At 43.8% G+C, this 27,291-nt stretch overlaps 1 protein-coding gene across 4 annotated transcripts in view; it reads left to right on the forward strand.

Moving 5' to 3' along the window:
* LOC139052726 (solute carrier family 53 member 1) overlaps positions 1–27,291 on the forward strand; it is a 376,292-nt gene that overhangs the window by 341,116 nt on the left and 7,885 nt on the right. For 2 of the 4 annotated variants that reach the window (XM_070529770.1, XM_070529772.1), the window contains exon 14: positions 4,872–9,517. In XM_070529770.1, coding sequence (XP_070385871.1) covers positions 4,872–4,944 — 73 coding nt within the window. In that variant the 3' untranslated portion in view covers positions 4,945–9,517. Of the gene's footprint in view, positions 1–4,871; positions 9,519–27,291 lie in introns of those variants that run through there. The other 2 variants (XR_011510032.1, XM_070529773.1) reach the window with 2 other exon arrangements.

Here is a 27,291-nt window from a genome sequence, read left to right on the forward strand (position 1 = left end):
GATAACTAGCTGATCACGAATGTTTGGAGGGATGGGTACTTTTGGTCCGAATTGGGTGGTGTAAGTTATGCCTAGGGTGCCTAGAATGTGCCTGCCTGTGGTGGAATTGGCAAGTCGTTCGTATTGGCTAATACGGTGCGCTTCAATAAGCTCGTCTATGGTGTTATGAATGCCTAGGGCATCCAGTTTCTCGTTAGAGGTGGTGATGGGAAGATGTAGGGCTTGTTTATAGACCCTCTTGATCATGGTATTGAGTTTGGACTTGTCAATTCCATTGAGGCTAAGGTATGGGGTGACATAGGTGATCCTGCTCAAGGCGTAGGCGGTTACCAGGCGTATAAGGTTGCTTTCCTTCATGCCGTGATGTCGATTTCCGATGCGTGCAATGAGGCGAGTGGTTTGGTGTACATGATTATCTAATTGCTTGAGTATCTCCGTGTTTCTGCCATTTTGTTGGATGCGTAAGCCAAGGATACGAATGCTAGGTACTGTAGGTATGCGCTGCTGGCGACGTGGAGTTCTATCTCGGGTGGGTGAGGGTCTGGACGTCGACCTCCCAAATTAGGCTTGTACAGAAGGAGCTCCGATTTCTGTGGGGAACACGCCAGGCCGCGCGGTTCTACGCATGCAACGACCTTGCTGCAGCGTGTCTTGGATGTCTCCGTCGCTGCCCCCGGTGACCCACAGGGGGATATCGTCTGCGTAGAGGCTATGCTTGAGGTTGGGGATGCTAGCTAATGCATTCGGTAGTCCGAGCAAGGCCACGTTAAACAGAAAAGGGGATAGAACCGATCCTTGCGGCGTGCCTTTACTGCTGAAGTGAATAATTGGCGACTGCAACCCTCCGATGGTAATGGTGGCCGTGCGACCTGTAAGAAAATTCTTTACGTAGTTATAGGTTCGATGTCCAACCTGGAGTTGTGCCAGTTGGTTCAGTATGGCCTCATGCGTGACGTTATTGAAGGCCTTGGTTAGGTCTAGCCCCAAGATGGCTCTGGTGTCCAGCCTGGAGGTTTTGTCGCCATCGATAATCTGGTGCTTGAGCTGAATCATGATATCTTGAGCAGAAAGTTTTGGGCGGAAGCCAATCATGGTATTGGGGAAGAGGTCGTTGTCGTTCATATGTCTGTGTAAGTGTGTGAGGATGACGTGCTCGAGGACCTTTCCGACACATGAAGTCAGGGAGATAGGGCGGAGGTTTTCGAGTAGGAGGCGCTTCCCGGGTTTGGGAATCATAATAATTTTGGCTTCTTTCCATTGTGAGGGGAGGTTTCCAGTTTCCCAGTATGTGTGCAACCAACCTTACTTACGTGCAGTGTGTAGTCCGAGCCCGTATTTGAGGAAAGCTTCATCTTGTTATGCGAGGACACATGGGGTTGCAAGGTGGCAAGTTTGTTGGTTTTGCAAAGTAGATACAAATTTATTTAGTTTTTGCTCATGTATGGATCGTACCTATGAAATTTGACCCTAAATTTGTTTTAAAAAGTGTGACCCTTGTACGAGAATATATGCTAGTTTCTCAAGCAAGAACGTGTCATTACTGCACAGGGCAAACATGTGAACAAGTTAATTTTTTGTATATTAACTTGAACGGACCTACCAAAACACTTTACATTGCTGGCAGACTTTTTTTGACTGGAAAAAAAAAGAAAAGTGGGGAGATGCTTAGTCTGGTTCAATTGGCACAACCCAGCACCTTTTTGCACCACTGTAATGATGTGAAGTAGACGTTCTCTTTGTTCTTTATTAGTGCAGATAAGAGAATTTTCAATCTCTCGTTACAGTCGACAGCACCTTATAGTAGGTGCACCAGGCTCTGCAAAATTCGAAATAAGAGATCGTAACTCAAAGGTCATGCACTTTGCTAGAATCTGTAAATACAGGTTTCAACATTAATTTCACCACAATTAGGTGAGAAGTTATTTTTCTTGACAACAGACAGTATTATGTCAAATAGTACTTTGTTTTATTTGCTGTAATAAAAGCTGAAAACAAAGGGGCGTTACCATATCGCATAGTGGGCGGTGGCTTGAAATCTAGCTATTCAGTGAGGGAATGTGGTACTTGAGAGTGCAGTGAAAAGGCAGAATTTGTGAGCAGAAAGATGCAACACAAACCTTGACTTAACGCTGGAATAATGCTAAAATATAACACTGGAAACAGAAACAAGCCTAATAAGCTGTTAAGAAAGCATAAAAAATGTACAGTAAAGGAAGGGGCAGTATTTGCAAGCACCACATAGATGCATGATAGCATGACATACATATTGTGAAATTGACACCACTGTAAACCCAGTCTACAACAGAAGGCTGTGAAAGTCAACAATGTAGGCTGTAAGCTGGATAACGGTGACAAAGGGAGTAAGACCTGCAGTGATGGTGACAGGCACTTTTCTGGGGTCCCTGTTTATTTATTTATTTTTCCCTCAGGATCAATGGACGTTATAGAAGGGAGTGGTTAAAAATGATACAAAACAGGTTAATGAATTTAAAAAAAAAAGTCAATACGCCTGAAAGAGAAAGCGCTTATTGCGATAGTAAATTAGTAGATAGCTATACAAAATAAGAATAGTAGCTTTATTGGTCGTACAAAAGTGTAAACATTCGCTTACTAACTAAATTAACAATGATACGCTGTGTAAGCGTAACTGAATGAGAACGTGGAAAGAAACAGACATACAGAGACAGCACTGTCTCTGTGTGTATGTTTCTTTCTTGTCATGTGCAAGGCGCAGGGGTGAGGTGACGGGGGGGGGGGTAACTTTTTCGGCGGCTGAGAGCAGTGCAGGTGCCGTATCTTGAAAACGATCTGCAACGTGGCCAAAGTGTGCGTCTGCGCGGGCCTGATCTTCAAAATGATCGGCGATGTTTCAGAGTGCCTGTAGTGCCGGCAGCTTCGTTTGCCCTGTGCTTTCAACGTTTCATTCGTGATGAAGCGAGAGATGCACGAAGGTCAATTCAATTGCTGCTGCTGCTGCTGCCGCGATACAGTGAGTTTCCATGCTCATTGAGTGAGATGTGTTCATGTTTACCTGTGCGTGCACAACAGTGTGCTTCGTAACTTAGTTAAAACATGTTGGTGGGCTAACTGGTTTGAATCCATGATACACTGTGTAAGCCTAACTGAACGAGGACGTAGAAAGAAACATACACACAGAAACAACGCTACATCATTAGATGTTCGTGGTATGTAACAGCGCAGAAATGAATTAGTCTTCTGTACCAGAATGCCCACCTTATGAGCATAGTTTACACAACATGAAATGTAATGTGGAGGAAAGGCAAGTAGGTAATGCAGGCGAGGATGATAATATGGTTTGGGAAAAAGGCTTAGGTGGAGAATCATGTGGTGTGAAGCAAGGGAGTATAGTTGACAGTTAGCTTTTATTAATGTTATGCTTGCGGTTCGATTGTGGTTAGACAGTATGAAACAAACTTAGCTATTTCATATCATTTCTAAAGACTGTACTAAGTTTGATACAGATCCCAAATTGGAAGTGTAGATGAGTCATTTGTATAACGTTCATTTGACAGGTGAAGATGATTTGATGAAGTTACGATGAAGTTATCACAGCTGCGATTACCATTGTTGATAACACAAGATATATGTGTATCCCATGCACAGCCGTTATGAATGGGAACATCTAAGTACTTATAAGGGGACACACTCTCTAATTGTGCATTGTTTATGTGGTATAAACAGGTAAATTAGTAATTTTTCTAGACACACACATGAATTTACATCTATTGCTGTTGTGTTCCATACGTCAAGTGCTACACCGCGTAAACGCAGTGTCTGGGTCAGATTGAAGAAGTGAAACATAATAAGGATTATATATATTTCTCTAAAGATTGTGCAATCATCAGCAGGGTTTATAAATACACCATGCAGTGAGCAGTGTTGTTCAGTAGCACATCTTAGTGGTTGTTTCAGAGCATTCTTGCAATGCTGTTGCAGTTGTTCAAAACAGTTATAAGGCTGCATTGCGAGAATTTAAAGCTATAGAAGAGATAACTGTGCTTCATGATCATCATTATGACCCATTCACTCTTCAAAGTAAGGCTTAGAGGCTGTATTTTGTGGCACTGCCAGAGCACTCTCAAATGACCAGTCGAATATGGCCATATGATTCTATGAAGGCGAGGGGCACAGCTATGAGTACTGCAGTGCAACGCCAAATTACTGTAAGTTAATGTTACTGCCTTCCACACTTTCTTCCAAGCTTTGTTTGCATGCTCACTGAGGCTGTCACTTATTGCACCATATCTTCTAAGCATTCAGCAGCAAATGTTCATTGATACAGTCAAACCTTGTTGTAAGGATGCTATACTGGTTGCACACTAATACCGGTGAGAAGCATTTTAGATTTACTTCAGTATAGCCAATAATTTGTTATATCAGATTCCATTCTGACACTTTCAAGAACTGTATTGAAAGAATTAGTTTGCAAATTTGATCCACCCCATACGTAAAACCCCCAGGGGCCTTTCAGACAACAAATAAATAAATAAAATACCTGTGTTCATTCTGTCAAACATTTACTGTATAGATCATGTTGTTCTGTCAAGTCTCACCTATTGCGCTATCTATCAAACTACACCTTGCAGCTTATATTCAGCATGGTGGTTTTTCCTGTAGGTAAAGTTGACATGAAAGGTGCTGAATGTGAAAATCTTCAAGAGAAGTAGCGAACTACAAACATTGTATTGCACAAGCTTGGTGTAGTGGATTCTGGCTTCAGTGCACAAGTGTCCACATGTGTGAACAATGTGCTTTGCTCGTGGCCCTAAGCACTTCTTTTTTTGTCTTCCTTTTATTTCTGCGGAAACATTCACTCATGCTTGTGCACACGCACCATGTGGTCATTGCAGGCATAAGAAGTCGTCGCCGGAGACTAAGATACTCCTTGAAACTGCAGAAGCTGACGACACTGTGGACGTGTAGTCAGCGTCGTCAGCTCGCTGCATCGCATCGCTCCGGACATCATCATTTGGAGAACGGTAACAGGCCAGCTTTCTCAGGAGAGCCCCTTCATTTTTCATGCACCCTAAATCTCATCACCCTTTTGTTCCTTGCCATTGTCTGTGGCTATACAGGGAACAGCAGGCTGACACACATCCTTGCTTTGCACTTTGCCTCGCATTGTTGGCTTCGTGGGTGATCACTTTGTTAAGGCTAATGTATGTGGTTGTCACTGGTCATGAAAGTGAGAGTACTGAAGTCTCTTGAAAATGTTCTAGCACTGTACAGAGCTGATTCTAGGGAGAAAATTTTTAACAGTTCCCTGAGGAGCAAAGAGCTATAAGCTCTTTTTTTTATTCATTTCATTCAAAATGACACAGAAAAAGGTATAAGATTCTCTTACCGTTTTTTGGTAATTTCAGTGTGCATCTGTGTCATTCAGCAACTTGACATGTCCTGTATGCATGAGACCGTAGGATACTGATACTTGCAGCACGCATTGTTAGGCAGCAGAGGTAGAGTTTGGGCAAGCATTAAGAGTGGTCTGCTTTTGACATTAATTTCGCTTTCTAACAGAGTGGCACTGTTAGAAGCTTGTAGGCGACATTTATTGTGAGAACAAGCATCAGGCAAGCTTTTGAACATGTACAAGATGTAATTTCAGGTATCGAACACACAGCATTGCTTGCAGAAAAAAAAAAACATTCATGCTTGCTCATCTGATAACATCAGCAATGCATGGGCTTGCAGTGTTCATAGCAGTGGAGCATGAAAAAAAAAAGCACCCATCTTACCATTTTTCGAAATGGCTTCATTGCCACGCACTGCAGTCATTATTTAGCTGTTTAAGCCACCATTTGCACCAACTGCAGCCATTATTTCTGCCCTCGCAACTTCTAGCCTGCTTGTGTATATGTTTTTTGGACATTGACTCATTACACAGCAAAATGTTGCAGTCCTGTTCAGGCTAATTGATCATATGTGGTTGATGTACATTGTGACTGGCATCTATATGTATTATCAGTCTTATGTTTTCCGGGGCACATAATGTACATTAATCTGCAGAACACGAGGCGCGCATCTCCTGGACATTTTTTCATCTGCATTAGCACTCTCAGATTTTTCTGTCCTCGACATTCATTTATTTTTTCAAAGATGTATAACTCATCAACTTTGTTTCCTGAAAGACTCCTCACCAACGCACAGAGGGATACTATAGCTGTAGCACAGCAAGATACTGTACCATAGGACCTTGCCCTCCTTCTCTCTGGTCATAACCTATGTTCAGAATGTGACTCAAATGATAGCAGCTTTGTTGTGCTTCATATTTAGCTTAAAACTGGCCGGTAATCTTCAGCCAATGTTTTCTGTTGCAGCCACAAAGCGTTTGGGCATTAAGTTTTGAGTACGTTTTCATCATGCCTTGAAATGCTGTCATCAGCATGTACGTGCATGTGTACCTGTTTATCGACCTCATCCAGCAGTGCACAACAAGGAACAAAGCATGGATTGTTCAGCTTGTGGAAGCATTCATTTCAATTACCAGAATACATCAGAGCAGCATGTGCAACAAGCCAACCAAGCAACTTTGCTTGCATGATGCCCTATTAGGCACTTGGTGACGTCTTAAAACATAGTACAACAATGCAAGTCTGCTATGGTTGTAGCACTTCCACATAAATGGCCTTGCTTGGCTTTCTTTGACTAGTATTTGAGGCATTGTAGAAGGCAGTTGGGAAGTAGAGGGCTAAATTAAAGGATGCAATGCCAAGTGTTTCCGCAAGAGACTGCTAAACATGTTAGACAGTATGCTGGAGATTCCATCCTTCAGCAGCGCATTACTCGCATCGACGGACTTCAGCAATTGCCTGATATCAGTGCGGCATCCTCTGTTTTATTATTTTATTAACCTTTCAGTTAAAGATTTTAGGGTGCAGTTTTGATTTTAATAAGTCATAGAGACAGATGTCTGTCCTCATAAAATTTAATTTGGAAGTATAAATTAATGAACTGATCACTGATTTTGGACAAGTTCTGATGTCAGCCTGCATGAGTAACAGGTTGCTGAAAACAAAGGTGTCTATACAGCATATGCTCATGGAATTCTTGGCACTCTCTAGGGAAACAACTGGCATACAGAAGTGCGAAAATGTAATTTTCTGGTAAATAAGACTGGATTTGAGTTATGTTTGCATCATACGAGGTATGTACTGTCACCATTTTGAAAAGGTTTTGTACCTTGGCCTTCAGGGACTAAGCTAATGGTGAATTCGCACTGTAGGCTCAGGTATAACAACTCACACACACGTAGAAAAACAGGAATAAAATTATGAACAGCTATATAGGGTGCTGAAACAGCTAGCTGCCAGTGTGACATCACCATTCAGACATGAGGAGGCTATTGGGCTTGAATGATGGTCAGTGATGCATCCTGCAAACAGGGTTTTGGGCTAATACCTATCAGTGGAGTGCTAATCTGGACATTGCACAAGTTAAGTTTTGCGTAGTGAAGTCCCAGCGAGCTAAGGTGGTGCTGCATGTCAAATGCAAAACCAAGAGTAGTGAGATTCCCCGAACCAGAAGGCAAGTAGAAGCAAAGTAGACGTAAAGTGAAATGTGCAAATGAATTGTGCTCAACAATTCCATGTTCGACTGCACTAACTGCACATTGCTGTAGTTGCATACCACGTACAACCAAGACAAGCTTCTCTTCCTCTTCTGTCTTGCTGCAACTTTTACTGACCCACATTTTATTCTGTATGTTCAGCCGAAGCCATTCAGGTTAACTCGAAACCAAGGGGCATTCTGTTATCACCATTCATTGAAATGCAAGTGACAGTGCAGTGCGGGTTTTTGCACATCCCTGTGAAAGGCAACTAGAAGAATTTCTGACATGTCACGATTGCGGTATGTCACGAATATGGTCATTAATGTAACCTGTCATAGGTGGTCACCAGTCCTCGTGGTAATTGCTTTTCAATATGATTGCGAGTATTGGTGAAGCATGCACCCTGACGTTTGCATCTCAGTCAATGTTGACAGTATACATACAAATTGCTGGTTGGCTGAGACACGTGTTTTTTTTTTTTCAAGGCATAACTTTTTTTCAAGTGATTCATTTGTTACTCATGCTGTTTCTTCTTCATTTCAACCATCCTAAACAAAAAAATCAAGGCGATGTTGCAACATTTCTGATAGTCAGTTCCAGAATACACGTTCTAGATGTGTTAATATTGCTAATTTCAGCAGATGGTACCATAAACGTGTTCTTTGTGTTTAGGTGTTTGTCATCTTGGGTTCAGAAATGAGTATGACTCATTACATGTGTCATTCCATGGTCATTAAGCTCTTATTAGTTAAGCATTATTTTCTGTGCATTTCTGCAGGTTCTACCAAAAGTGCATTTTATTTAGCTTTTTTCTTTTCTGTTACACCTATGCCTTTAGTCATGTATGTATATGATATGGTGTGAAAAGTATGTTTGCTGTTGTAACCCGTAACCTCTGACTTTATATTTGGTGCACTCAGCTGTGGTAATCACATTAACAGCTTCTATCCTATGCACTGGACTTGTTGCAACTGTGAGACATGATGTCTAATGCTTGTTTTCTTTGTCTTGCTGTATCCTTTGCCATATATGTAGCACTATTATTTAAACAGGGTTTTAGATGCTTACAGCAAATTACAGTATTGTAATGGGTGGTACAGAAATCCAAAAATTTTTTGTTCTAGGAGCATTTTCATTGTGACACTGGTGTGCTAACATATTATTTACAAAGTTTGATATTTTTAAGTAGAATTTTTTTACATTGTTACAATATTTCCCTTCAAAGGCTTTTGAGTTTGCATAGATTTAGTACTTACACTGATCTCTCCGCTCATGAATAAATGTTTTTAGCATCAGAAAAGTTTTGTTTGCTTTGTGAAATGCCTGTAATTTTAGGTTTGAAATATACCACTGATAGGTGAAATCACAGCTTTGGGTACCTGTTTTGCTTCTTAAAGTGTGCTCTAGATTTTATGGGAGGGTAATATCTGTACAAGCTGTGAACTCTTTTCTTAAAACAGGTTTCTTTATTTGGCAAGTTTGATGCTCGCATTATTGTTTGAAATGTTCCTCCTGATTACAGCATGTGCAAGTGCTGAGTGAGTCTGTAACTATATGTTAAACTGTTCAGACTGATTGTATTTGTGATCAGAGTCATGCTATAACAAAGTAATCTTTATGCAACACCCACCTTCTGCTTGAAAACCGCAATGTCATAAACAGTGTATGTGCTAGGGCAGATTACAAATGCACTGCAAGACTGTGGTGTCTGTGGTGTCGGAACTCAGTGTAGCTTAAGAAAGTAATACTAGTAATTTATAAAATGTGACTGCCAAAAATCAAAGGGAAGGGGGGGGGGCAACAATCGTGCTGGTTGCTTGTATAGCAATAGTTTTGTTTCACCCCTGGCAGGCAGTGCTGTAGAAGGGAAAGTGACTGTTCATACAGTCTATATATATATATATATATATATACATGTGTTATTTTTTTGTACGCCACAGTAAGCTGAAAAACACTAATGCTTAATAGATAGGAAGTTAGAAACTTCTAATTGGAATTTTTGCCTAACTTCGTTGCTTCAGAAATTGCTTAATTAATCTTGCCTAAATCTAATTAAGCAAAATACAGAAAAATAGTGCTACACACTACATACAAAAGTGAGCAACGTGAATTTGGTCGCGTCGTCTTAGAGTGCATTGGCATATTTTTAGACTCTGGCTAAAGTTAGCTGAAACACCCTGCACGCGCATGCGCGCGCGCGCGCGGCGCGCGCGCGCACACACACACACACAAACACACACACACACACACACACACACACACACACACACACACACACACACACACACACACACACACACACACACACACACACACACACACACACACACACACACACACACACACACACACACACACACACACACACACACACACACACACACACACACACACACACACACACACACACACACACACACACACACACACACACACACACACACACACACACACACACACACACACACACACACACACACACACACACACACACACACACACACACACACACACACACACACACACACACACACACACACACACACACACACACACACACACACACACACACACACACAGTCAATCCCAGATATATAAAACTTAAATACATCTCATTTTTGCCCGTATCAAACATCCCCTTGGAAGTTTCATGCAGAAGTATAGCACTGCACTATGTGTATATCAAACTCCTGTTCACCTCCTCGTTCAATAATATTGAACACTGCGCCATGCCGTGCCCCTGCAAGTGCGCTTCTCCTAATTTATTTATTTATCTGTTTGTACAAAATTAAAGGCCTCATGGTTGAGGGTATTACATGGGGGGGGGGGTGTTACTGGCAATTGATAAAATATAGAATGCACCACAAATTCATTGAAAAAAATGCACACATGTGACATTAGTATATAAGTACCAAATACTGTTAATTCCAACAAGCACAAAGAAAAACAAAAGTAGCAATAACATAAATAGGGCAGTAGTAAAAAATTATACCAATTATACATCTTCCAAACAACAGCATAAAATGAAATGAAACAACAAGATAAACAATATTATTAAAAATACAAAGTAAAAAGAAACAGTTCAAACATGAGGTAATAATAATCGTATTGTGTTAAGTAGTAGTTAAGGCAGACAACAAATTGCAAAATTTATCGGGATCAGTGGCACTAGCAACACATGGAGGCAGAGGATTCCAGTCAGTTATGGTGTGGTATGAAAGAATGTGCATAGGTATATGTACAACATGACAAGCTCTGAACTTTAAACGGATGATAGCGATGATCAAAGATGGAAGAAGGCAAACAAAAAATGTCATTATGAAGTGGTGAGTGATGATACAGCTTATGTAAAAGTGATAAATGTGCAGCTTTCCAGTGGTGACATAGCTCTTGCAGGCCTGTGCATTTCTTTAATGCTCTGATGCTGGTATGACGTGAGTAATTAGAGCAAATAAAACGAACTGTGTGGTTCTGCAATTATTCAGTGTTATTTATTAAATATGCTTGAAGCATATTAAATGTGCTTGATGAGGGTCCCAAATAGCTGAAGCATGTTCAATTTTAGGCCTAATTAGTGTACAGAAGGCCTGTAATCGGAGGTGAGAAGGAGCATGCTTCAAGTTGCTTTAGGAGACTTAATGATTGATTAGCGGATGCAAGAATAAGGTTAATATGGTGGTTCCATGTTAGGTCTGAATGAACGTGAAGAGCCAGGTACTTATATGCAGTTCTTAATTCAGCTGTAGCATTATTTAAAGTATATGTGGTTTTGGTTCGAGACTGCCGGTTAGTGAAAGATATAAATTTTGTTTTCAAAAGGTAAAGTTGCATGAGCCAGGCAGAGCACCATGCTGTTACTAAATCGAGGGGAGATTTAGGGCTAAGCGATCATCGTTAGAATGAACTTTGTGGTAAATTACACAATCGTCAGTGAAAAGTCTGATTTGGGAAGAAATGGAAGTAGGTAAATCGTTAATAAATATCAGAAAAAGCAAAGGGCCAAGCACGCTCCCTTGGGGAACGCCAGAATGTACTTGGCTGAAGGATGAATGATGTTAACATTGGTGAACTGATACTTGGAAGAGAGAAAATCTTTAACTCATGCAATAACAAGAGGGTGAATATTTAGCAGTGTTAATTTGCTTAATAACCGGTTGTGAGGTACCCTATCAAAAGTTTTGGAAAAATCTGGAACTATAGAGTCAACTTGAATACCAGCAAGTTGCATATCGCACAAGTAGCCTTTACAGAAGCTTGTTGGTATTTAAAGATGATGTTTTGTTCTTCTAAATAGTTAATTACTTATGAATGAATCACGTGTTCAAGGAGTTTACAAACTGGGCTAGTTAGTGAAATGGGCCAATAATTGAGTGCTGATGAACAATTGCCAGATTTGAATAGTGGTGCAACCTTGGCCAACTGCCAGTCATGTGGAACTGAACAAGATGAAAGAGACTGCATAAAAATAGCAGACAAGATGCAATGAATACCTTCAGGTGAATTCTTGAGTATTTTATTATTAAAACCAAGGTGATCAGACGCTGATGAGGGCTTAAGTTGCCTTAGTAAAAATAAGATACCGTTCTCATTACTAATTATTTTGGACATTGAGGTATTAGAATATTTTGTAATAGGAGCTACAAAGCCTTCTTCTAAGTTGAAAGCTGCTGTGAATTTGTTTTTGAGAATTTGGGCACATTGAGCAACAGGAACACTGCCTCCTTCAGCATTGGTTAAACTAACAGCAGGATTACTCGAAGGGTTTGTTGTCTGCCAGAGTTTAAGCAGGTTGATGGCAAGTCATGGGTGAAAAAATGGCGACGAGTAGATATCAGCGCCTACTGATATTCCCTATCACATGTTTTGTAGTGTAGCCAGGAATCTGAATGCCTGTTTTTATTGGCCTGTCTGTGAAGGCGCTTTTTTTTATTATTCCTAAGGCAACAGAGATGCCTATTAAACCAAGCCACGGGGTTCATGCACAATCTAGTGATGAGGGGTGTGAATCTAATAATGAGAGCAGTATGTTTGTCTCTGAACAGGTTCCAGTTGATCTCCACTGAACGTGTTGAGAAATCGCAAAGAAAGGTCTCAGCAAAAACTGTCGACTCAGCATTCAATTCGCTGAAGTTAGCACGACTGTAGCACCCGATTTGTTTATTCCGAGTAGATTTTTTATGAGGTATGATGTTCACCTTTCCAGTGATTGTAGAATGATCAGAAAGGCCTTCCAAGTGCTCAATATTGGAACAAAGGTAAGGGTTATTGGTTAGAATAAGATCAAGAATATTGGCAGAAGTTGTGGAACGACGTGTGGGTTCAGAAATAAGTTGCTGCAATGAGAAATCGAGGCAACAGTTGAGGAAAGCCTGAGCTTCAGGATCATTAGGACTACTGAGATCATGAGGACCAATTAATTGTTGGGAAATTAAAATCACCTAGTATTAGTTTGCTTGAATTGGGAATGGGAAACCGGACAGTAAGTTCGCCTAGTACGTATTCTACAGAATCCACTTGAGAATAAGGTGTACATATCAGGAGGACGGTAAATTTCACCAACAATGAGATTCGGAGCGCCACATTTCAAATGAACTCACACTGACTCGAGGCACGACGTGACCTCAGCACACACAGCAGTGATCACTTTCTTAATAGCCAGAAGTACACCCCCATCCCTACGGCCCTTGCGGTCTATATGAAATATGTTAAACTCGGAGTCGCAGACGAAAACGATATTGTCAGGAATTGTCATTTAACCGAGTTTCGGTAAGCTCGATGATATACAAAGAGCACGAATCAATCAGAGAAGGAAGAGCCACGTTTTTAAGAAGGACGTTTATGTTAGTATACAGGAAGGTAGTATTGGAGCCAGCATAGCACTGTGTGTGCGACCACGAGGGTGGTTTGCCTGTCAATTTACAAGGGCTGGAGGGTGGGCGTCACTCGTGGGACACAGGTACGGCACGACTGCAGCTACAGCATCCTAGAAATGAGACACACCATTGATAAGGAACTTATCAAAAACCAAGCACACTTTGTCACCTTCTTTTTTTACTGATTTTGCATACTTTAGCAGTTGGCGGCGTTTATCGCGAACGATTTGAGAGTAATTGCGTGAAGCACTGAAATTAGTATTTTAAAGTCCATACTCATCACGGTGTCCACTTCTTTTTCGTTCAACAGTTTAGCAATAATTGGCTGCTGTTTGTCTGCAGAAAAGCTGCCTAAGCGGTGAGCCCGTGCTAATGATGACAAAGAAAGACCAAGTTTTTTAGAACAAAAATTCCTTAACAAGACGCTCTGAGTCATCCTAGGGCTCAGCCTTATCAGTGTCAGTAATGCCATAAAAGAGTATGTCGGAATGGCGGGAACGGTTTTCTAGATCATCAATTTTAAGTTGGATGTTAGGCACGTCATGTGTACAACTGGAGGAAGCCCCTGATGTGTACATAAATTGGCTTTTAAGCTCAAGAACTTCCATACATTTGACCAGAGATTGCATTTCAAATTGCAGGTTTGAATTTGTGCGATCCTTCTTATGCCATCGGAAATAATCAAAGCACAGACGAATTTGTAACGGCAATGTTTTGACTGATGATGTCAGAGAAGACATTGAATCTGACGGGCAGCAAATGCTATCGAGGAAATATGAGCAAAGTTAGTTTTGCTCCCTGCGAACATGGATGGCTCGTGCAAGCAAAAGCAGATCGCCACTCTTCTTTAAGAACACGAAAGACTTGCCGGTCTGGTAGGCTTTCCACAAGAAAGCTTAGATGACACGCTTTCCACTGAGGCCGCAGGCATGGAATGCCGAACTAGAAATATCTGTGCCAGTGGGTTTAGTTTTTATAGAAGACAGTTTTCTGCGAACAGCATTTTAGCGTTCCGTGAGTGGTAAAAACGAATCTGACTACAACGTCTTAACCTTTACATGAGTGGATTCTTACATTATACTGTGGAATCTCGATAATTAGAACCCGAAGGGGCTCGACAATTTGTTCGAAATAAAAGAAGTCCGAATTAAAAGAAGCCAATTGAATGGCGGACTTACCTGCAGTGGCGCATATGCACTAAGCTAACACATGAGTGGGAAGTTTCGCAAGATTTATTCACATGCATTTACAAATTAGTCAGTTATTAGGCGTACTGGTGCTCGTGATGAGATAGGAGGCGGCGGGTGCACGCGTGTATAATAAAAAGAAACACGTCCCGTGAAAATTGCCCCTTCGAACTTTTGGTATGCTTCACCGCGAAAGACTGCTGTATTGGGGCGAAGTTGGCTTTCGGGAACTGGCATTATGCAACGCACCGTGCTTTTCGCGCTCCGAAGACATTGGCGAGGATTGCAAACGCGGAGTCGGTGCCATTGTTAACAGCGGCGAATCGTTTCAATGAAAAACACGGCATTGACAGCAAGAAGCTTGGTAGCGAACGTCGGAGGAGCTAGGCCTAGCGTTGCCGCGGTGGTGGCTACGGCTGCCAGTGGATGTGCGTTCCAGAGCGCCGGCTCGAGGCGCTGGTGGTGGCTTCGATTAATACCGTTTCGGACTTGCGGTCATGTCAAAAAGTCTGGAAAGTCGGACGGCGAAGGCCTTTTGCGTCCGAAATTTCGGGCGTTTTATACGTTGACTCTATGGGTTTACATGACGGTGCCGCGACACTAACAAAAGTCACTAACCCGTCACGAACAGAAGTAATCGGTGATGCGTGCCTGCACACAAATTTCTGCCACGGGCTTTTTTATTATTTTTTTTGTCCGCGCGCGGCGTTGAGAAGTCTCTCCCAGCCTTTTCCTCTATGGCGTTGTTAGAGGAATGCTAGTCGGGGGTGCCACCGCGTGATTTGGCGCGCTGCTGAGAGTATTGTCGGAGAGCAGTACGTTCGAATTAACCATCGCAAATGCTTGCGCATGCGAATTACCGGGCGTTTTCGCCCATTGGAATACACATAGCTTTGACGGAACAACAGCATCAGTTGGAATTAAGCGTGTTAGAATTAACAAGATTCGACTGTATTACAGTTTGGATTTAATGAAAGCACCGCATGCCACATCTGCACTGAATTCGCGAAAAGAGCATCGCAGCAGCAGAGCGCAAGACTTACTGCTGCGCTATTCGCAACCTTACAGTCTGTACTGAGAGCATTTCATTCGTGCTTGCATTAGAACATGAGTGGGAATAGACTCATATGGTCTGCAAGCTGAAAGCCACGTTCAAATCTAATAGCGTCTGTGTGTTGTGGGCAATCCTTACGCAGACGTTGGAAAGGAAGAGCCAAGAACTGCAGGGCACCGGAGTGCCGAGTGGCATGCGAGAAGAAACAGGTGGATTTGAAGTGATGGTGGCTGGTGATGGAGTGAGAGCACACTCTCTTTCGAAACCAAAACTCGACACAATAGTCTGCCTGGTCAAAATATGCCATCTAAATGGCCAGTCGTCATATGTTGGCAATGAGTAGGCAACGACCAGTCGTTTCGGTGGCATATTGTAATGGGGAACGCAGCTGAGCCTGTTCACACACATTGCATATGCGCAGTGTGGCGCATATGCATTCCATACAGGCTGGTTTTGTTTCTGAGCTGTGTCCATTTCAACCTCATTCCGAATAAAAATTGGCCAACGATTACACTTCTTGGTAATGCAGTATTTGAGCACAGCTGCTGCCTTATTTCAGCAACAGGCAACAGCATACAGAACACACAGCGCCGCATAAAGGCGATTCTGCGTTTTAGATTGGGCAGCACACACCACACTCCGCTGCTATCGAGCCGGTGCTCCAGCGGCGTGCCATCACGTTATCTTATAGTGGGTACCACCGTGGAGAAGGGGGAGGGGAGATTAACAACTATTGCTTCTTCTGAGGTGGGATGAGGAAACAGGTGGAGAACATGGGTATTGAGTAGAGGTCACAGACAGGCCTCGCACAAGGTTGGGGTGGGAAGTAGAAGTAAGGGGACGAAACGCTATAACTGTCTTTTGAGTCATCGCAATGGCACTGCGCTAGGTAAGAGGAGGTATAGGGCAAGAGTGGAGGTGGAAGAAGGACAGCCAGGCGCAAGCACTGCCAGAGGCGACAAATGCCACTGAGGAATGCACACTGCAAATGGGGAAGCAAGAGACACGGCTGAGAGCCGTACAGCCACGCGACGCGGAGACGGATGGAGGTGCAGAGAGCCGTGGATCAGGCGCAAAGCGGCAAGGAGCGCCCGCCGCCGGCACCGCAACAGTGGGAGAAGGGACGGCGAGGGCGGAGCGGACGGTATCGATGAGAGTCACCGCAACGGCGCTGCGCGGAGGAAGGTGGCGAGAGGATAGGCGAGAACATGTTATCCGGCTTTGGAGGACAAGAGGAGAGCAAGACTCTTGCCGCGCGCGAGAGATGGCAGTAGGAGCACGCGCAGCTAGAGCAGCATGCGTATGGTGACCTTGGTTGCGGCGAGGCCAACAGCGACGCAAAATGCAGGAACGGGTGCCAAAGAACTGCGCTCTGAAAGATGCTAGAAGCATTTACATATGCTGAAAGCACAGTGAGGTCTAGCGGCCGGGCAAGGCAGGCTTTTACAGTTAGTGTTGCCATCTGTACAGGGATAGGTGTATTTCTCTTAAAATCTTTGAAAAAAGATTTCGCACTTACTGCTGCACTGTTCTTGCTCAAATTTCCCAACAAGACCACATTTTTGAGTCAATGCCCTTCAATGTTACGCTTGGCAGTTACTTGCCTGGTTTTAAGAAAGAAAGAAAGCAAACTTGCTTTCGTTTATGGGGATGCAAGCTGCTGCCGAGGCAGTGTTAACACAAACTTCAGTCGCTCGCAGCTACAGAAATCGGCTGTTCAGGCAGGGTTGCCGCCAGTTCCAGAGGAGTGGGCAACACGTGGAAACATTCCTTGAATGGCTACTTTCTGCAGTCGCGAGCAGGTGGAGAAACAAGTTTATGCTAGCACCGTCTCGGCAGCAGCTTGCATCCCCATAAATGAAAGCAAGCTTGCATTTCTTTCTTAAAAACCAGGTTGTTGACAGGGTCAAGTGTTACATCGAATGACATACTTAAAAATGCAATCTTTCTGGAATTTTGAGCAAGAACAGTGCAGCAGTAAGTGCAAAAGCTTCTTTTGAAAATTTTAAGTAGAATATGCATGTCTGTATATCAAGGACCATTCCTCAGCACAAGCATCTTCTGACATTCATGTGCAAAGATATAATTAAACTTTTGTGCGTTTGGCATGACCTTGGCAACACAAATCAGTAAATTCCCAGTTTTCACTATCTCGGGAAACTCTCTGGAACACGCAGAGATTTCACATAAGCTTCAGGCAGGCATATTTTGTATTTTAAGTTATCCATATACAGTTGAATCTCGTTAATTCGAAATTCCGGTTCATTCGAACTGACGCCGCGGTTTCTCCAAAGTTATATGTATTTCAGTCGCAGAAAACACCCAACAATTCAAACACAGGCATTTGCAACAATTAATTCGAACATACCATGCTCCAACAATGCTCTCAGCAGTGCGCCAAATCGCATGGCGGTGCCTCCAATTGACCACTTGCAGAAGTCGGAGCGCCACCTAGCGCGAAAAACGGGAAGCTTGCGCCTCGCCGCTTGGTTGGAAAACATCCCGGCTCCAGCCTTGCTTTGGTACGGCGGCATCGAGTGGCGACGTTGTGTTTGCAGAGCTTCTTTCACGTTTTGTGAAAGCGTCGACATTCTTTGGTAGTTGCCATATATGACCTGCCTTAAATATGATTGAAGAGGACTTCATTCTCTTGCCGTTTTTGCAAATGGGACGGACAGCTGACTTCTCAGAGCACTGGATAATGAGCGACAATGCGTGGGGTTATCTTCATGCCAACACTTCGTCCGTTTGTCAGGCACACCGCCGATGGGCTTTAAAAAATAGGGTTAAGTTAAGCACATAAAACTGAACTGAAACACCGTGGACCTTCCACTTGGCCTCATAGGAGCTACGTACACGCCATCCATGAAATCGGGCATCTACGTGGTTACAGCATGGTTCACAAAAGCCATTCGCGACATTGCCGGAGAGCACTGTGAATGCGTGGCCGGATGAGTGCTTTATGCCTGTCGCATTCCCCGAACTCTTAGTTGTTGCATGGAGCAACAGATGTACACGTTCTAGCTTGCAAATTTGATATTCATCTCGTGCTGTTTCGCCTAACTGCTGTGTTGCATGCTTGTGGTTTACGAAGTCGTATCCCAAATTTCGAATGCGCTATATGTACGCGGTAGGTTATTCAGTCTGTTTTTGCGAGCGCTAAGGCCTCAAAGCTCACGCCAACCTATTTTATTATATGTTACATTAGCTTAAATATGGGCAGCGTGTGCGTCCACAGGCCAGTACGCTCCCGCTCACTCGCGAATACTCATCAAGGCAGATTGTTTGACGAATTGGTTCGAAGTCATGTTGGAAGAGAGCGCAACACAACTGACATGTGCTGAAAAAAAGAAGACGAACGCAGTCTCACAAATGACATGACGTACATAGACTGGCCGCATCTGTTTGCGCCGTTTTTCACAAATCGCTTAATCGTACTCGCATATACTCAGGGTCACTCAGTGACGAGCGCGAAGGAAAACTGCATTCTTTATATTTTACAGCCTCAGCGAGCCCTGCCAGCACGTTGCTGGCCTTCTGTTCAGCGTTGCAGAACTGGCACGAAATGACAAGGGAATAGAAGTCGCCTGCATAAGCCACAGATCCTAGAATGCACTGTTAGTTGCCATGGCGTGCCGTCCGGGTTCGACCGCTTCACCGCTGCCGTCCACAAACGTCTCCACTTTTAACCTTCGCGGGCGGAAATCTGAAGAAATTACTATTTCCATTTTCATAATAATAGCTCATGCTACCGAAAGCGACTCAGTTGGCCGGCGTGTCACGCCCGAGCAGCGCAGTTTGCTTTCCAACCACGGAGACGGCGCTCACGAAGCGCCGCCACGCGGCCGGTCTTGGCGCATGCGCAGTCGTACTTCTGCAAGTGGTCAATTAGCATTGCTCTGACCCCACCACAGAGGAAAGGCTTAGGAGAAACTCCTCAATGCTGCGCACGAAAAAAAAAAAATGTGGCGGAAATTTCATTCTCTCTCAGCCATTTGAGAGAGTTTCTGCGCCGCACTGTAATGCCCCAGCCACACTAGTGGCAAAATGTGTGCCGCGGAAGAGATCAGTCCTGAGCCCATTTTTCTTGGCTCGCCGCGGCAGCAAGCGAGCCGTGAGCGGAGGAGACCAGCAAGAGTGGCCTCTGCAGTGCACTGCACTGCAAACTGCAGCATCATGTGGACCCACCCGACCGCTCAATTCATACTCGCATCTGGTTCAGTTGGACCGCTTGTTTCACAATATCGTCTGCTTACGTCAGCTCTCGGTTGGCTTGGTTGGTCTTGTTTGCACTTTCTTTTTACATTGACACGTTTAAACTGACACGCCCTGATGGAAAGGTTGTTAAAGACAGTGCACCACATCCGATTCTGTACGACAAGACAGACCCTCAGTACAAGGACGCGAAGGAGACACCCAGTACCTCATAATCCTTGTCTTTTGAACACGGCGATTATGCAGCAGAAGGGAGGACTCCAACATTATTATGATCATTGGCAACGACTTCATTATATTGATAAGGCATGACTCGTGTTAAGAAAGCAGGATGAAGAACATAAATACAGCGCCAATCTGTCAGCAGATGAAGGAAAAAACACGCGAGCACGCAAAGGGAAGTAGCAGCGGAGTCCCAGTCTGGCCTCAGCAACTCTGCTTGTTCGGTGGCAGAGGTAATTAGCGCCATTCAGCAAGCTGGCGGGAAAGCAAATTTACTCCCCTACTGCCCTTTCTCGCTACTATGCTCTCCTCTCCCTCCCTTTGAACTCCCTTGTAACTCCCTCACCTTCGACGGTCTCCGCGTGCCCCTGCCTCCGCACCGCCAGCTTAGCCCGCTCCTTGAACTTTTGTTTTCTGCTGTTATCAGGAAGTGAGCATTGGCCAGCGTGGGCAGTTTCGTGGTCCTCATTCGCTGTGTAGTTGCGCGCCGCAATATTTCACGACTCGCATTGTTCCTGCATTGCGCTATGGTGCACAAATACTTCAAGAACAAGTCCTTCCGTTAATTTGAACAAATTTGTGGGCCCCGTCGAGTTCGAATATTAAGATTCAACTGTATTGTACTTATGTCGCAATCCCCTTTAAGTTCGATCTATCCAGGATCGACTCAATATACTCGGTGCATCACGTTTGGTAAGCAGGACTTGCAAAGCAATACGTGAATCAATGCAGCATTAACTTCATGTTGCACCCTTGATATATCTGTTGCACTCATAATAACCTCAACATAAGGGGGTGAACCGAACAAAGGGGGTGAACCGAGGGGCCCGATTTTTGTTAGTCATATCATGAGAAGCCAACAAACAATGACACCAAGGACAACATAGGGGAAATTGTGCTTAATAAATGGAATGAAGAAACAATAAATTAATGTAAATTAAAGTGAATGAAAAAACAACTTGCCGCAGGTGGGAACCGAACCCACGACCTTCGCATTTCTCGTGCCCTCGGGCCCCTCGGTTAACCCCCTTTCTTCTCGTTTATTACATAACGAGGGTCTCGAATCTGGCAACATTGATGCCTTCAGGTAGCATATGTGGGTTTATTGACCAGATGCCTTCACCCAAAAAGATCACGTTCTCGTGACGCCTGCGGCAACAAGGACGTTCCATGTCCGACGCCAAGGTCTGTGAGTGGTGGCGCTGGCTAACACTCCCAGGGTTTACTAGCACACATAAATACCCAAGAAAGTGGATGGGGAAACAGCGCCGCGGTAGGTCAATCGGTAGAGCATCGCACGCGAAATGCGAAGGTCATGGGTTCGGTTCCCACCTGCGGCAAGTAGTTTTTTCATCCACTTTAATTTCCATTAATTTATCGTTTCTTCATACCATTTATTAAGCACAAGTAATTTCCCCTCTGTTGTTCTTGGTGTCATTGTTTTTGGCTTCTCATATATATATATATATCCACGATTTAACTTAAGTGATTTCGTGACAGTTTCAATTTAATGAAATTTTCACCGATTTAAAGCATGTACTTCGAGTCTGTATGGTTGGTAAATCTAGCAAAAGAACTAAATATGTCACCCTAGGCTAAAGTTATTAGCAGGCATCCTTCCGCATTAAATATTCGAGCTGAAGAATGTTATTGAGGAGCCGGGACGCGGTATGCAGGAAACACTGCTGTGTCATTTGTTGCATTGGTAAACAACTTGCACAGGCTGCGGGGGCGCGCAGCAGCTCGGAGCACTCAGAGAAGCACAAGAGCCAACGATTCCTTCAGTGCAGGAGTGGTGAACGCACTTACGGTACGGATATGCGCGCCTTTTTTTTGACCCCCTAGCGTGTGTGTCTCCCCCCCCTGCGCTTGCCTTGGCTGTGCTTAGCTGTCCATGTGTGCCCCGTATCTAGGAGGCAATCGCAGCAAGTGCAAAGGGCGAGTGGAGAATGTTGGTGCGTCGATGTGCACTGTGTTTCTGCGTGTCTAGTGTTCGTGGACGCATACCAATGTCAAGTTTCCGACATGGTGCGAAGGGTTTGCTCGCATTGTGACAGCCAGTGTTCGTGGCCATCAAGTGAGATCTGTTGCTTGCCTGAGCATGTGTGATTCCTATAAAACTACAAACTTTACTTCATGTAGTTTTTTCTTCACTGTCGCTGTCAGGGCTCCACCTTTCTGGCAAAACTGCAGCATTTGCATGCTTTTTTTTTTCTCAGGCCAAATATTTGTAACTTTTGATACTTCTGTTTTTAATTCGTGAGCGCTGTCTGATGACGGCTGTGGTCACTAAGTGCAGTCAGCCATAGCGTCCAAGATTTACAGCGCTGCATGACGCAACACACGTAAATCTCGGACACTGTAAGCCATCCCGATCATTGCTCTCGACGCAATCTGTCCCACAATCATTGACACTTGTAACCACTTTATTTTGGCCCAACCATGCAATTTGTTTATAAGTGCTTAACATCCACTAGGAATGCTCTGGTAATTTGTTAAATTATTTTTATTGCTGAAACTTTGAAACCTTGAATTAACGAAATTTGCAATTTAATGAAGCTTGTTGCTGCAAGTACAACTTCGTTATATTGAGGTTTGACTGTACATGAAGTTTGGTACAAATCAGTTTACTATGACATGTGCAGATTAATACATTTATGTACTTGTTCCTAAGCTCCTGCAGCAATTCCAGCTAAGTATGAGAGTACAAAAGTATGTTTTCTTGCATTCTTCCCACTGCCCCAACCTCATTTTCTTTCTTTTTTTTTTAATTAAAAATCTGAAAATTGCTTTCCAGCTGTACACCACACTTAACACATTTTAAACCGCACGAGGAAGCAGCACCTCCAGTGTAACACCTACCGCAGTAGCTTAGTCTCTACAGCATAGCGCTGCTAAGCACAAGGCCGCAGGTGCAATACCCAGTCACAGCGGCTGCATTTTGATGGGGCAAAATGCTTGTGTACTTATATTTAGGTGCACGTTGAAGAACCCCAGGTGGCCAAAATTAATTAGGAGTGCCCCACTAGGGCGTGCCTCATAATCACATCGTGGTTTTGGCACGTGAAAGCCCAAAATTTAAATAATTTGCCTCCAGTTCAACAGTACATGCACTCCGGTCCAAAAAAAAGATTTAAGATTTTCAAGCATGCACTTGCCTCCGGACATGCTTGCCTTCAACCATTTGAAACTTGTTTCGACAGCTGTACATTTTCTATCAGGAGCAAATGAAATACAAACAGTGTAATGCGCGTCCAAACTATAACTGAAAGTAGAGTTTGCGCCGTCAGCATCATCATCATCATCGTCAGCGCCATCATCATCATCATCAGTAATCGTTTTTTCTCTTGATGGCGATTAGAATATCGTCTATACCCATTTGCTTTCGGATCCAAACCGCTCTCTTTCAGTCTCTTAACGTTATGTCTAGCAATCTTCGTTCCTTCACTCTTTGTATGGTCCTTGACTTGTTCTTAAGCTTCTTTGTCAGCCTCCATGTTTTTGCCCCATATGTCAGAACCAGTAAAGTGCGCCGATTGCACACCTTCCTTTTCAATGATAATGGTAAGCTTCCAGTCGGAGCTGACAATGTCTGCCGTATGCACTCCAAACCATTAATATTATTCTGTGAATTTCCTTCTCATGGCCAGGGTTCCTTGTGATGAATTGACCTAGGTAAACATACTCCTTCACAGACTTTAGAGGCTGACTGGCGATCCTGAACTCTTGTTCCTTTGCCCGGCTATTTATCATTATCTTTGTCTTCTGCATATTAAACTTCCACCCCATTCTTACACTCTCTTTTTTAAGGTCCTCAATCATTTGTTGTAACTCGTCTGCATTGTTGCTGAATAGAACAATGTCATCTGCAAATCGAAAGTTGCTGAGATAGGTATTTGCCGTTGATCCTTACTCCTAAGCCTTCCCAGTTTAATACCTCGAATACTTCTAAGCACGCAGTGAATAGCATTGGAGAGATTGCGTCTCCCTGTCTGAACCCTTTCTTTATAGGTATCTTCCTGCTTTTGTTGTGTAGAATTAAGGTAGCTGTAGAACCTCTGTAGATATTTTCTAGGCTATTTACGTAAGCGTTCTGTAGGCCTTGATTACGTAATGCCGCTATGACGGCTGGTATCTCTACTGAATCAAATGGCTCTTCGTAATCTATGAAAGCCATATAGAGAGGCTTATTATACTCTGCGGATTTCTCGATAACCTGAATAATGACAAGGATGTGATCCATTGTAGGGTATCCCTGAAGCCAACATGTTCCCTTGGTTGACTAAAGTCCAGTGTTGCCCTTATTGTATTGGAGATCATTTTGGTTAATATTTTATATAATACTGGGAGTAAGCTAATGGGCCTATAATTTTTCAATTCCTTAACGTCTCCCTTTTTGTGGATTAGTATAATCTTGCATTCTTCCAGTTTTCTGAGACCCTTGCACTTGATAGACACTTCATATAAAGAGGCGCCAGTTTTCCAAGCATTATGTCTCCTCCATCTTTGATTAAATCGACTGTTATTCCATCTTCTCCTGCCGCTCTTCCTCGTTTCATGTCTTGCAAGGCCCTTTTGACCTCATCGCTAGTTATAGGAGGTGTTTCTGTATCCTGTTCATTACTGTTTCTAATTTAGGTATCCTGGCTCCTCTGGGTACTGTACAGGTCAGTATAGAATTCCTCCGCTGCTTTTATTATACCTTCGACATTGCTGGTAATATTAGCCCGCTTAGCTTTCAGTGCATACATCTTGGTTTGTCCTATACCAAGTTTCCTTGTCACTGATTTAAGGCTGCGTCCATTTTTTATGGCTCCTTCAATCTTTCTCACGTTATAGTTTTGAATATCACTTATTTTCGCCTTGTTGATCAGTTTTGACAGTTCCGCGAATTCTATCTTATCTCTTGAGTTGGACACTTTCATTTTTTGTCGTTTCTTTATTAGGTCCTTTGTTACTTGGGAGAGTTCATACCATCCGTATTGCTGTTATGAGCTGTGCGGTGCATGGCCTACTGGTTGCCTTGGTGCCTTGCCTCACACTTCAATTGCTGCCTCCGAAGCCAACCTAGCTACGGTTTCATTCAATAGCTCTATGTTACCATGATCTCTGTTCATGTCTCAGTCATCATTGGCCACCTGCGTATGTTTTTTTTACGAAGATGGGGGGAGGCTGGTCTGACAGTCGAGTACCTGTACAACGAACGTCTCTACAACAAAATGCCCTCTATAATGAAGGAATAATCCTGTCCCGGTTCTGTTGTGAGCTGTGCGGTGTGTGACCTTTGCAACGAAGGGACTTGTATAACAAATGATTTTGAAGGCCCCAAATAGTTCGTTATAAAGACTGTATAATGTTGCCTAAACTATATAATGTTTGTTTCCTCACCCCACCTGCTGCGGCGCTTTCCCACCTTGCCAGTACGTTTATGGTTCCTTGCACCATCATTGCTTGTGCAGCACAGTATCGCTGACACCTGTTCAGTTTCCTGATCTGCATCACTTTGCTATCTCTCCTACTGTCAAACAGCTTCCACTGTCTAATCATAATGTGAATAGCGTGAGGAATATATCGCACTGCGTGAGCGACGATAGTGCAAGCCACCATAGTGATACTGGCAAGGAGGGAATGGCACTGCGGCTGGTCATGTCAGGAAGCAGGCATCAGACAAAGTATAGTTTAGGCAACAATATTGCCATAGCGCGAGCAGCCTCACACTGTGCATGAAAAGCATATGCGCCCGCATGTGGGCAAGGATGGCTGGCCCATGACATGCACTGTACTTTCAGCTATGGTTTCACCGCAGGCTCTACTCTTCGTGTTGCTAAGTACATTGCTGAAGCTCAAAAGGTGAGGGCCAGAGCAAGATATCTTTGCATCTGCAATTAATATTTATTCATATTTATTTATTTGGTCAGCAACACCTATGTGTGCAAAGGAATCAAATAGCGCAAACATCCCAACTTGGAACTTTTAGGTCTCTTCTATTTGGCTTGCACTGACTGGACTAGTTCTGAGAAGTGCCGCAGCAGTGCTGCCAGCGTGCAGGACCAGTTCAGCTAGGGCAAGCGCAGCCGCGACACCAGCACTGCCAAAACGAGTACACAAGTCCAAGCCTAGCAGCCACTTATCTCGAGGTGCGCTGTGCATCAGCTGCACCAAATGGCTCTCGTCGTCATCAAATGGCAGCGTCTGCATCAAATGGCTCTCTTTGAAGCAGCCTTGGAGCTGCTCAACCCTGAAAGCAACGACGACAACTACAGTGAATTTTCCGATGACTCCAACAAACACTCCAACAACGAGTTCGAGGAGGTGTGCATTTTGATTGCGTGCGTGTTGGTGCGCCAAGATGCCACTCGTGTTCTCGTGTTCCCATTGTAAGCAGATACCACGACCATGAGTTCAAGATATTATTTAGACTGTCTAGGGAGACATTTCACTGGGTCAGTGGGAATTTCAATGTCTCGGCCTTCTACCCAAACGCTAGGGCGTCAACAAATATCCGCTGAAAAGGCGTGCTTAATCGCACTCGTGTACACCGGCTCGCAAGTGTCGATGTACACCACAGGCGACAAATTTGACGTGACAGAATCGTCACTGCACGCTTGCGTGACTCGTTTCATACACTTGCTGCACTCTCAGTTAGCGGCGAAGTAATATGCTGGCCCAGGAATGTGGAAGTGGCTTGTATCAAGGCCGGCTTTCTCACCTATAGCGGCGGCAAGGGCCCAAAAAATGCCATCGGCTGCATTGATGGCTCCCACGTCCAGATCCTGATCCCCAGTGAATCAGCGCAATGCAACTTTAATAGCAAGAAGTGGCCTTCCATCATCCTCCTAGGAATCTGTGATGATAGGAACAAATTCCTGAATGTTTTTGTCGGGTTTCCAGGATCAGTGCACAACGCCTACGTATTGAGGGAAAGCCCATTTTTCGCATGAGCTGCCCTGGAATGCATTGAAAACTACATTCTCAGGGGCAGTGCGTACCCTTTGATGCCTTGGCTCATGACACTGTTCAGGGACAATGAGGGCTCTTTTCCATCATGGAAAAGAAATTTTAACCCACGACACAGTCAGCAAAGGGTGGCAATAAAACATTTTCAGGCTGCTGAAGCAGTGCTTCAGGAGGTTGTACCTTGTGGATGCCAAAAGTGTTGCGCAGTGCTGC

The sequence above is a fragment of the Dermacentor albipictus genome, unplaced genomic scaffold (assembly GCF_038994185.2).
Source record: "Dermacentor albipictus isolate Rhodes 1998 colony unplaced genomic scaffold, USDA_Dalb.pri_finalv2 scaffold_30, whole genome shotgun sequence".
NCBI lineage: Eukaryota > Metazoa > Arthropoda > Arachnida > Ixodida > Ixodidae > Dermacentor > Dermacentor albipictus.